A 12,111-nucleotide genomic window follows, 5' to 3' on the forward strand; every position below is an offset into this window, starting at 1 on the left:
TGCAATGATAAATGTCCAAATATTAGAAGCATGGGCCAGCACTACTGCAAAAGTGCTCGTGAAGACTGGGGTAAAACTGCCTAACCCCTTCAAATATCCAAAATACAAAATGTCCACAGCACCTGAATATAGTAAACCTTTCTTTATTCAGACATATATAAAAAGCAACGTTTCGTGACCATATGTCACTTAATCATGCTTTAAGTGACATATGGTCACGAAACGTTGCTTTTTATATATGTCTGAATAAAGAAAGGTTTACTATATTCAGGTGCTGTGGACATTTTGTATTTTGGCAATGATAAATGTCGACAGTGTTGTGCGGCGGACATGATCCGCTATATTGGATCATGTCCGCTCGCACCATAGTAAATCGGCCCCCATATAACAATAAAGTATGACCCCTTTAACTCAATATAGGAGCCTGAATAGGCACACTGAAGTGAAACAGTTAACTAGTTATAGAGTTACAGGAAACTTTAGAGTTACATGCTTTTGTTAATTTTTTTTACTCAGTTTTTCAGAACATTTTACACACTACTGAGCTCACAGCTATAAGATCAAGATTTATGTAAATATTTAGGTGTTATATTTGCATATTATAAACAGGTGGATCCCTTTGTTGAAGCTGCCTCTATTTATATCATCAGTTAAGGTACTTAATCATTTCTCTAAACTCCAAGCAAAGCAGAAATCCCTTCCTACAATAAGAATGTTACAGACACTGTTATGTTGCCTCTCACTGTGGATTGCATGTAAGTTACTAATGGAGGTGTTTTATTTTCTGGGCATTTGGTGTAGATGTAGATCAACTTACTGTTATTAATTTTATGATTTCAGATGCTCAAACACAAACACTGGTGCTGACACCACAGGTTGGGTCAGTTAATCTAGGACAAAGTTTTACCTTTAACTGCAATGTAGGAGCAAAGGATGGTAGTGCTGTGTTTTTTCTTAAACAATCACCTGCAGAGCCTCCTAAACTTATTTTTTACAACCATCACTCATACACGGCACCCAGCTATGGACCTGGGATGTCATCAGTTCACTTCACCGGCACAATAAACAGCGCTGGAACTGATTATCAGCTGATTATTAAAGATACACAGATTGCAGACACATCTGTCTATTACTGTTTAAAGTGGTATAGCAGTATTAATGCATATCACAGTGATATAGAGACTGACAAAAACTGTCAACTCAATGAATGTAAAACAAGAAACAGAAGTGCATATAATCTCAAAAGTTAATCAGCAGATACGATTTATAATTAGATTTTATTTATTTGCACTGAGGACTAAATAATTAAATAAAGAATAATAAGTGACCTTCAACCAGAAATTTGCAAACTTTATAAAAATTATTTAGTCTAGATTTCAAGTGGAGCCCTATTGATAGCACAGGGTGCGCTATCAAGATTTTTAGACTGCTTTAAGATTGACTCGCAATTTGTTATGGAGAATGTTTGGCATACATACAATTGTAGCTGGAAATGGGACTCACAGAAAAAATATCAAAATGTATTAATCAGAATATATAAAAAACAGAAGTCAATGTTTTGACCCCAAGTGGGTGTACTTGTCTTGATAAATGGCTACTGTTGGGGCCAAAACACTGACTTCTATTTTTCCTGTATTTGGATTAATAAATGTTGATATTTTTTTTAAGCCCTGTGAGTGTCTTCTCCAGTTACAATTGTATCATACATAAAAGTATATATACTATTTAAAGTATTTCTTAATGCAGCTTCAGCTTTAGCGTACTTGGCTTAGTGCACCTTAGGTTTTTTTAGAGAGCGCCATAGTTTATGGGGAGAGGGAGTTAGTGCTGCCTCGCTATTCAACTTCCAGATGTTAAAGTGCCTGAGCGCAAACTTTTTACTTTCAACTTGTAGCATGAGTGCAAGAATAGGGTCATGTTAAAAAAAAACAAAAACAATATTCATAACTGCTACTAACACTCGGCCAGATTACGAGTTTTGCGTTATGGCTGCCTGGCTAATGACTTGCAAGTTATTTTCACCGCTCACCTTTAGCAGCGCTGGAATATTACAGGTTTGCAAAAACCTGGCGTTAGCAGGCAATATTGCAGCTTTGAGCTCCTTTGAGCTCCATACCACACCCAAATACCAGCGCTGAGGTGAGCTGGTTTTATGTGCATGTGCACGATTTCCCCATAGAAATCAATGGAGAGAGCCAGCTAAAAAAGAGCCTAACACCTGCAATAATGGAGCGTAAAGCTCAGTAACGCAGCCCCATTGATTCCTATGGGGAAAGAAAAAGTTATGTTTAAACCTAACACCCTAACATAAACCCGAGTCTAAACACCCCTAATCTGCTGCCCCCGACATCGCCAACACCTACATTATACTTATTAACCCCTAATCTGCGCACCGACATCGCCGCCACCTACATTATACTTATTAACCCCTAATCTGCCGCCCCCAATGTCGTTGCTACCTACATACACTTATTAACCCCTAATCTACCACCCCCGTCATTCCCGCCACCTACATTATACTTATTAACCCCTAATCTGACGCCCCAAACGTCGCCGCCACCATACTAAAGTTATTAACCCCTAAACCTAACCCTAAGTCTAACTTACTAACTACCTAGTTAAAATAAATACAAATTTACCTGTAAAATAAAACCTAACCTGTCTTACACTAACACCTAACATAACACTATAATTAAAAAAATGTAATTAATTAAATACAATTAACTAAATTACAAAAAATAATAAATTCTAAAATACAAAAAATAAACACTTAATTACACAAAATAAAAAATAAATTATCAAATATTTAAACTAATTACACCTAATCTAATAGCCCTATCAAAATTAAAAAGCCCCCCCAAAATAAAAAAAAAACGCTAGTCTAAACTAAACTGCCAATAGCCCTTAAAAGGGCCTTTTGCGGGGCATTGCCCCAAAGAAATCAGCTTGTTTACCTGTAAAAAATATATAAACAACCACCCCAACAGTAAAACCGACAATCCACACAACCAACCCCCCAAATAAAAACTTACCTAAAAAACCTAAACTCCCCATTGCACTGAAAAGGGCATTTTTGGATGGGCATTGCACTTAAAAGGGCATTTAGCTCTTTTACATTGCCCAAAGACCCAAATCTAAAAATAAAACTGACCCAATAAACCCTTAACAAAAACCTAACACTAACCCCCGAAGATCCACTTACTGTTCTTGAAGACCGGACATCCATCCTCATCAAGCCGGGAGAAGTCTTCATCCAAGCGGTCAGAAGTCCTCAGCGAAGCCGGGAGAAGTCTTCATCCAAGTGCAAGAAGTGGTCCTCCAGACGGGCAGAAGTCTTCTTCCAGACAGCATCTTCTATCTTCATCCTTCCGACGCGGAGCGGCTCCATCTTCAAGACATCCTAAGGCTCCTAAGGCTAATAAGATATTAGCATGTATTAAAAGAGTCATTGATTCAAGGGAGGAAAGCATAATTCTCTCACTATATAAATCCCTGGTATGACCTCACCTTGAGTATGGAGTGTAGGTCTGGGGACCAATCTCAAAAAAAGACATTGCAGACGAGAAGTTAGCCAAACTTGGTCTGTTTTCTCTAGAAAAAATGTGCTTTAGAGATGACATGATTACATTGTATAAATATATTCAAATCCCATACACAGAGATGGCAAAAGTTCTGTTTATTCCAAGAAAATTGTTTGTGACAAGAGGTCACAATTTAAGACTGGAGGAAAGGAGATTTAATCTCCTGAAATGTAAACGTTTTTTCACTGTAAGAGCAATACAATTGTGGAACTCATTACCAGAAGAGGTAGTGAATGCCAATTCCTTAGATACATTTAAAAATGGTTTGGATACAATTCTGGATAGAAACAGAATTCAGGTATATAATTGCTTCTGTTAAATGGGTCACCTTTTGTTAATGGAATTCATTTAAGTTCAAATTGAGCTTTTTGTAAGTATGTTAAGATTTGTATAGGTTCAACTCCTTGATTGCCCTCTGCAGGAGAGACAGATATTGGTAAAAACTTATGTTTAAACATGGCAGTGGCCATCACTTTTTAGAAACTCAATGGAATTTATAAAATCAACATTTTTCATGGTTAAATTACAGAGAAAGTGGACCCGGTAAATAATGAAAGTATATTGCAAAGATTTTAGCTACACATAATTAAACATTTGATAATACAATCTCATGCTATTTAAAATACCTTTACTATATTACAGAGGATTTAGCTTTAATCAAATAGTTAAATATTTGAAAAAAATAATGTTCTTTGCAGAGGTGCCTCAATGCCGTCAACACATACACTGTACCATTGGAATGCCCAAAGGGATTTTCTCATCTTTCTGATTTTCTTTCCTTTTGGATCTTGTGTCTACTACTGGGAATGCATATGGTGTTTATTTTAGGAGAGACATGTTGATACTTTCATTTGATAGCATTTGAGACTCCTGGTTGACATATTTTCATATTGAAGATTTGGCAACCTTGAGCAGCTAAAGGGAAATTAAGTTGTAGGTACAATATGGTCTTAGCACAATAAAGTGATGATTATATAAGTTTCTTTTTTAGTTCAACTGTGTGAATGCTAATATTTGTTCAGGCACATCTAGACAAGAGTTATGTTGTGAAATGCAGAAATATGGTAGCTGTTGTTCTAAAAAGAGAGGTACTCAAAAGATGAGATAGAGGCTCTGTAGAGGCCTAAGTAGAAGACAGTTGGAGGACCACACCATACAACCTAATTTTAGGTATTTCTAAAGGAAAGACATTTTTTAAAAACAGTGCATTGTTTGGTATTATATAAAACACTGTTAAACATGAAAAAGAGGCACTGTGACTGTTAGCAGGTGGCAAAAGGAAATTCAGCTTGGAGGACTGCTATATCTAGGTGCTGGTGAAGATCCAAATGATTAGGTCACATGTTGCAGCTGAGAGGAGCTCCTGTACCAAAGGAAATGAGCATTAGCAGATACTGGAGTAGGAGGAGCTGGTATGTTGCAGAGAAAACACAGACAAAGCTAGTTTAATGTCTCAATAAACATTGAAAGCACAGAACAAATAAACAATTGAAAATAAGAAAATAAATCATGGAACATTATGTTTAAAGTAAGTATGACCAAAGCAGTCATCTTTTGCCGATATAGACCTAGATTACAAGTGGAACGCTATTATTTGCAAGCAATCTACTTGTAATCTAGCTCATAACAGGCAAAAGTGCATTCTTTCTAATATGAAAATAAAGTATAGTTCAGAAAGTTCTTGCCAACGCTGTTGCAGAAGTTCTCAGAAATGTACACTTTGTAAGGTAGTTCTGACACAGTCTGGAGGTATGTTTTAGGTCATTATCTTGCTGTAGGATAACCCCCTGACCAACTAGGTGTATGCCAGATGGTATAACATGGTTCTGCAAACTACTGTGGTAATCTCTTTGGTTCAGGGTGGCACTTTCTCTATTAAGTCCCTCACTCTAGATCCAGCAAAAGAGCCCCAGACCATCACACTTCCTCCTCTACATTTGACAGTTGGTGTAACTCAATTATTACAGAAGTTTCTAGACTTTGAGGTAGATACTGTAATCAGGATAGTCAGCAAAATACTTATTTTATTCTTACATACAGCAGTCAGCAAATTAAGTAGCAGGTTACAGAAGCAGATGGTGTGATTATTTGTTCATCTGTATTGGCATTCCTAACTAATGAAGGATCACTATCTATTATATACCCTTAAAATCCAACCCTGGGATGTAGTGGACTTTGGTTCTGAGGCCACAACCTGCTTGCACTGGCCAAAAACAAATTATTGCTTAACATCTTGAAAAACAAGTTTACAGCATAACAGGGTCTTATGTGACAAGAATCATCACACACATAGCAAAGTTACATATTGTCAACAAAATTTATTAACTGTTACTTATCCTAAAATTCTTATGCTTCCTCCTCCATGTTCGACAGTTGGTGTCACACAATGAGAAACAATACTTTTGCATACTCAATGACATAAAAAACCCTGAGTGATTAAATATTTCAGATTTTGATGCATTGGTCTATAAGACCTTCCAGTCTTCTGTGGTGCACTCATGATGCTTCATGGCCCAGACAAGCTTCTTTTTCTTATTTTACCATCTTAGAAACTGCTTTATTACTGCCTCTTGGCCTTGTGCTTGGAGGTGTTGTCCTGTGATCCGTCTATCACGCAAAATGTTGACTCTCAGAAACTTCTGAATTAAGCTGCCAGAACTCTTCCAGAATTCCCTCTGGTTTCCAAGTGTCTTTTGATGGTGTGGGAAAATGTACTCACTGACACCTTGACTTTCTTTGCATTTTATCTAAAGGAAATACCTACACTTTTAAGGTTTATAATGGTCTGTATATCTTCCTTTATTAACCCCTTAATGACCGAGGACGTACGCCATACGTCCTCAGAAAAAAAACAGTTAACGCCTGAGGACGTATGGCGTACGTCCTCGGTTTGGAAAGCAGCTGGAAGCGATCCTCATCGCTTCCAGCTGCTTTCCGGTTATTGCAGGATGCCTCAATATCGAGGCATCCTGCAAAAACAATTTGTACCCCTCCGATGCAGAGAGAGACACTCTGTGGCCCTCTCTACACCGGACATCGATGGCCGCAATCGTTGGTGGGTGGGAGCTGCAGTGGGAGGCGGGTGGGCGGCCATCGATGGTTTCTGAGTCACAGAGGGGGGCGGGATCGGGGGCGGGAAAGTCAGGGGCGCGCACAGACACGCGCGCGTGCACGGGGGGCGGCGGGCGGGCACGTGCACGGGGAGGGAGCGGGTGGGAACTGCTTACACTACACTATGTAAGTGGGAGGAAGAGGGGGAATAAATGCCCCAAAAAAGTAATCTAAGGGATCTGGGAGGGGGTGGGGGTAGGGGTTGGTCGTGGGGAAGCTACACTACAAAAAAACATAAAAAATAAAATTAAAAAGAGAAAATATATTGTAAACTGGGTACTGGCAGACAGCTGCCAGTACCCAAGATGGCCCCCAATAAGGCAGAGGGGGGGTTAGAGAGCTGTTTTGGGGGGGATCAGGGAGGTTGGGGGCTAAGGGGGGATCCTACAAAGTAGCATATGTAAATATGCTAAAGATTTTTTTTTTTTTTTTTAAAAACGTTTATTTTAGTACTGGCAGACTTTCTGCCAGTACTTAAGATGGCAGGGACAATTGTGGGGTGGGGGAGGGAAGGGAGCTGTTTGGGAGGTATCAGGGGGTCTGGTGTGTCAGGTGGGAGGCTGATCTCTACACTAAAGCTAAAATTAACCCTGCAAGCTCCCTACAAACTACCTAATTAACCCCTTCACTGCTAGCCATAATACACGTGTGATGCGCAGCAGCACTTAGCTGCCTTCTAATTACCAAAAAGCAACGCCAAAGTCATATATGTCTGCTATTTCTGAACAAAGGGGATCCCAGAGAAGCATTTACAACTATTTGTGCCATAATTGCACATGCTGTTTGTAAATAATTTCAGTGAGAAACCTAACATTGTGAAAAAATTAGCGTTTTTGTTAATTTGATCGCATTTGGCGGTGAAATGGTGGCATGAAATATACCAAAATGGGACTAGATCAATACTTGGGGTTGTCTACTACACTACACTGAAGCTAAAATTAACCCTAGAAGCTCCCTACATGCTCCCTAATTAACCCCTTCACTGCTGGGCATAATACACGTGTGGTGCGCAGTCGCATTTAGCAGCCTTCTAATTAGTAAAAAGCAAAACCAAAGCCATATATGTCTGCTATTTATGAACAAAGGGGATCCCAGAGAAGCATTTACAACCATGTATGCTATAATTGCATAAGTTTTTTGTAAATAATTTCAGTGAGAAACCTAAAGTTTGTGAAAAAAATTGTGAAAAAGTGAACAATTTTTTTTATTTGATAGCATTTGGCGGTGAAATGGTGGCATGAAATATACCAAAATGGGCCTAGATCAATACTTTGGGATGTCTTCTAAAAAAAAATATATACATGTCAATGGATATTCAGGGATTCCTAACAGATATCAGTGTTCTAATGTAACTAGCGCTAATTTTGAAAAAAAGTGGTTTGGAAATAGCAAAGTGCTACTTGTATTTATGGCCCTATAACTTGCAAAAAAGCAAAGAACATGTAAACATTGGGTATTTCTAAACTCAGGACAAAATTTAGAAACTATTTAGCATATGTTTTTTTTGGTGGTTGTAGATGTATAAAAGATTTTGGGGGTCAAATTTAGAAAAAGTGTGTTTTTTCCATTTTTTCCTCATATTTTATAATTTTTTTTATAGTAAATTATAAGATATGATGAAAATAATGGGATATTTTGAAAGTCCATTTAATGGCGAGAAAAACGGTATATAATATGTGTGGGTACATTAAATGAGTAAGGGGAAAATTACAGCTAAACACAAACACCGCAGAAATGTAAAAATAGCCTTGGTCCCAAACGGACAGAAAATGGAAAAGTGCTGTGGTCATTAAGGGGTTAAATGCCCTTTTCTGGCCATTATGATAAAAATATAATACTTAATTTAGTACAAAAGGTAGAAATAATGCTTAATGGGACAGTCAACACCAAAATGGTTATTGTTTAAAAAGATAGATAACGCCTTTACTACCTATTCTCCAGCTTTGCACAACCAACATATGGCCAGATTATGAGTTTTGCGTTATGAGCGGCTCGGTAATAATTAAAGGTGAAAAAATCCTGATTGGAAAAGCCAATAGAATGCAAACTCAATCCTATAGAATGCAAGCTCAATCCTATTGGCTGATTGGATCAGCCAATAGGATTGAAGCTCAATCCTATTGGCTGATTGCATAACCAACAGGATTTTTTCACCTTCAATTTCGATTGGCTTATAGAATTCTATCAGACAATTGGAATTCAAGGGACACCATCTTAGATGACGTCACTTAAAGGAACCTTCATTCTTCGTTAGCCGTCGGAAGAAGAGGATGCTCCGCACTGGATGTCTTGAAGATGGACCCTTTCCGCACCGAATGGATAAAGATAGAAGATGCCGTCTGGATGAAGACTTCTGTCGGCTTGGATGAAGACTTCGGCCCGCTTGGATGAAGACTTCTCCCACTTTGTTGAGGACTTCTGCCGCTTCGTTGAGGACTTCCGCCGGGTTCAATGCCCCGCAAAAGGCCCTTTTAAGGGTTATTGGTAGTTTAGTTTAGGCTAGGGTTTTTTTTTATTTTGGGGGGACTTTTTTATTTTGATAGGGCTATTAGATTAGGTGTAATTAGTTTAAATATCTGATCATTTATTTTTTATTTTGTGTAATTGAGCTTTTTTTTAATTTAGTTAATTGGATTTAATTAATGTAATTTATTTAATTGTAGTGTAAGGTTAGGTGTTAGTGTAACTCAGGTTAGGTTTTATTTTACAGGTAAATTTGTATTTATTTTAGCTTGGTAGTTAGTAAATAGTTAATAACTATTTACTAACTAGTCTACCTAGTTAAAATAAATACAAACTTGCCTGTGAAATAAAGATAAAACCTTAGATAGCTACAATGTAACTATTAGTTATATAGTAGCTAGCTTAGGGTTTATTTTACATGTAAGTATTTAGTTTTAAATAGGAATTATTTAGTTAATGATAGGAAGTTTTTATTAGATTTATTTTAATTATATTAAAGTAGGGGTGTTAGGGTTAGACTTAGGGTTAGGTTTAGGGGTTTATAACTTTAGTATAGTGGCGGCTACATTGGGGTCGGCTGATTAGGGGTAATTAAATGTAGGTAGTTAGCAACAACATTGGGGGGGCAGATTAGGGGTTAATAACAGTAATGTAGGTTGCGGCGATGTTAGGGACAACAGATTAGGGGTTAATAAAACTAGTGTTTGTGATGCGGGAGTACGGCAGTTTAGGGGTTAATATGTTTATTATAGTGGTGGCTATGTCCGGAGCGGCAGATAATGGGTTAATAATTTTATTTTAGTGTTTGTGATGCGGGAGGGTCTCGGTTTAGGGGTTAATAGGTAGTTTATGGGTGTTAGTGTACTTTTTAGCACTTAAGTTATGAGTTTTATGCTACATCTTTGTAGCGCAAAACTCATAACTACTGACTTACAGTTTACGTTATGAATCTTGTAGTTTTAGGCTGTACCGCTCACTTTTTGGCCTCCCAGGCAAACTTGTAATACCGGCGCAATGGAAGTCCCATTAAAAAAGGGCTTTTTGAAAGCTGGGGTAGTTACGTTGCGTTACGGCCAAAAAGGTGTGCGGGTGCAGCTAAACCTGCAAGACTCGTAATACCAGCGGTAGTGAAAAAGAGCCATAATGCTGCTTTTTCACCCATACCACAAAATTCGTAATCTAGCCGTAAGTGTGTAAAAGAAAGAATCAGGGGGGGGGTAACTTTCCTGCTAGACTGATTGCAGGTGATACGATAATGATAATAGCATAATTTGTATGCAAAATAAAAGTGATCCCTTTGGATCACATGCCAATGTTTATTCAATATGTGTTGTATCTTGTGATAGTCATTATTATATTGTGTAATGAACATAAGATCTTTGTTATTTGTGTCTGATGTCATTTAATTCAGTTGTTTTGGTTTACTTTGTAAAATGTTCACCCTATCCAGGTTTTTAACTCTAGTCAATGCTTCATCTAACAAACGTGTTGGGTATCCCTTTTCCATAAATATACTGTATAGTGTCTGACTCTGTTCCAAAAATGTTTCTACACAGTAGTACAGTTCCTCCTTATTCTTCTGAATTGACTGTATGGTATATTTTGGATAAAGCTTCTATTATGATTACTCCTGTATTCGAGAAAACTGTTACTATCCACATCCTTAAAATGTGTTTTTGTAACTATTGTGTTATCCTCACCCCAACTTAGTACTAAATCTAGGTATTCTATTGAATGATTTTGTATGTTAGCCGTGAAGCTTAAACCCATGTTATTAAGATTCAAGTGGGAAATTAACTTGTCTGCCAAATTTTGATCCCCATCCCAAATAAAGATAAGGTCATCAATGTATCGGCCATAGAAGACCAGGTTCACCCCAAAGCCTGAATGGTAAATATATCTTTCTTCAAAAAGACCCATAAAAAGATTTGCAAAGCTGGGGGCAAACCTGGTCCCGATGGCCGTAACTTTGATTTTTAAATACAAACAGTCCTGATAAATAAAATAATTATGTTTCAAAATATGTTCAATACTTTCGAAAATAAATGATCTTTGTAAATCAGGTAATTACATATCTTGTTCTAAACATTGCGACAGCTGATACCCCTAATGAATGGGTAATATTTGAGTATAAAGAACTCACATCACATGTTATCCAAAGTACATTTCTGTCAATGGTGGATACTCCACTAATACGTTGTATGAGATGAGTACTGTCTCTAATGTATGATGGGAGAGTGGAAACAAATTTTCGTAAAAATTGGTCTATGTAATAAGATAAATTATAGGTCAAATTACCAATTCCCGCAATGATGGGGCGGCCTGGTGGATTATGGGCATTTTTGCAGATTTTTGGCAGATGATAATAGTGAGCGGTGCTTGGATTCAAATTTTTAAGAAAATATTTTTTTATTTTTATTCAGAATGCCTAATGATGCACCTTTTTCAATAAGTGTCAAATATGTCTGAGAATATGTGGAAGTCGGGTCCCCTTGTAATATACAATAGTATTCTTTATCACCTAATATTCTATCTGCTTGTTTTAGATAGTCTTCGATGTTTTGAATGATTATTCCGCCTCCTTTATCTGCATCACGAATAATAATATTCTGATTATTTTGTAAACTCCTGATTGCTTTTTTCTTTTGGTAAAAAGACCATTGTTTTCTATGATGTCTAGATTTAGAAATTTTCTCAAAATCTTCCAGCACCATGTTCTGATATAATTCTATATATTAATTAGATATGTTAGTTTGATTAAAGATGGATTTGTTTTTGACTGTGGTGTGTATGTATTCATCAAATCATTGAGTTGTTATACTATCAATGTTGGATACAACACATGGAATATGTTTATTTGCTACCATAGAGTCAGTAAATATTAATTGTGAATCCCTCAGATCATTTTTGTTCTCTTTGAGTTTTTTGTTTACAAAGTATTTCTGACAGGTAAAGT

General features: G+C 37.2%; 1 gene segment (V, D, J or C); it reads left to right on the plus strand.

Moving 5' to 3' along the window:
- The first annotated feature begins 688 nt into the window (after positions 1-688).
- Positions 689-1,250, plus strand: LOC128647304 (Ig kappa chain V region 3374-like). The segment is given in 2 exon segments: positions 689-755; positions 841-1,250. Coding segments are annotated over 2 exon segments (453 nt in total).
- Positions 1,251-12,111: the final 10,861 nt, after the last annotated feature.

This window comes from Bombina bombina, chromosome 2 (assembly GCF_027579735.1).
Source record: "Bombina bombina isolate aBomBom1 chromosome 2, aBomBom1.pri, whole genome shotgun sequence".
Taxonomy (NCBI): Eukaryota; Metazoa; Chordata; class Amphibia; order Anura; family Bombinatoridae; genus Bombina; species Bombina bombina.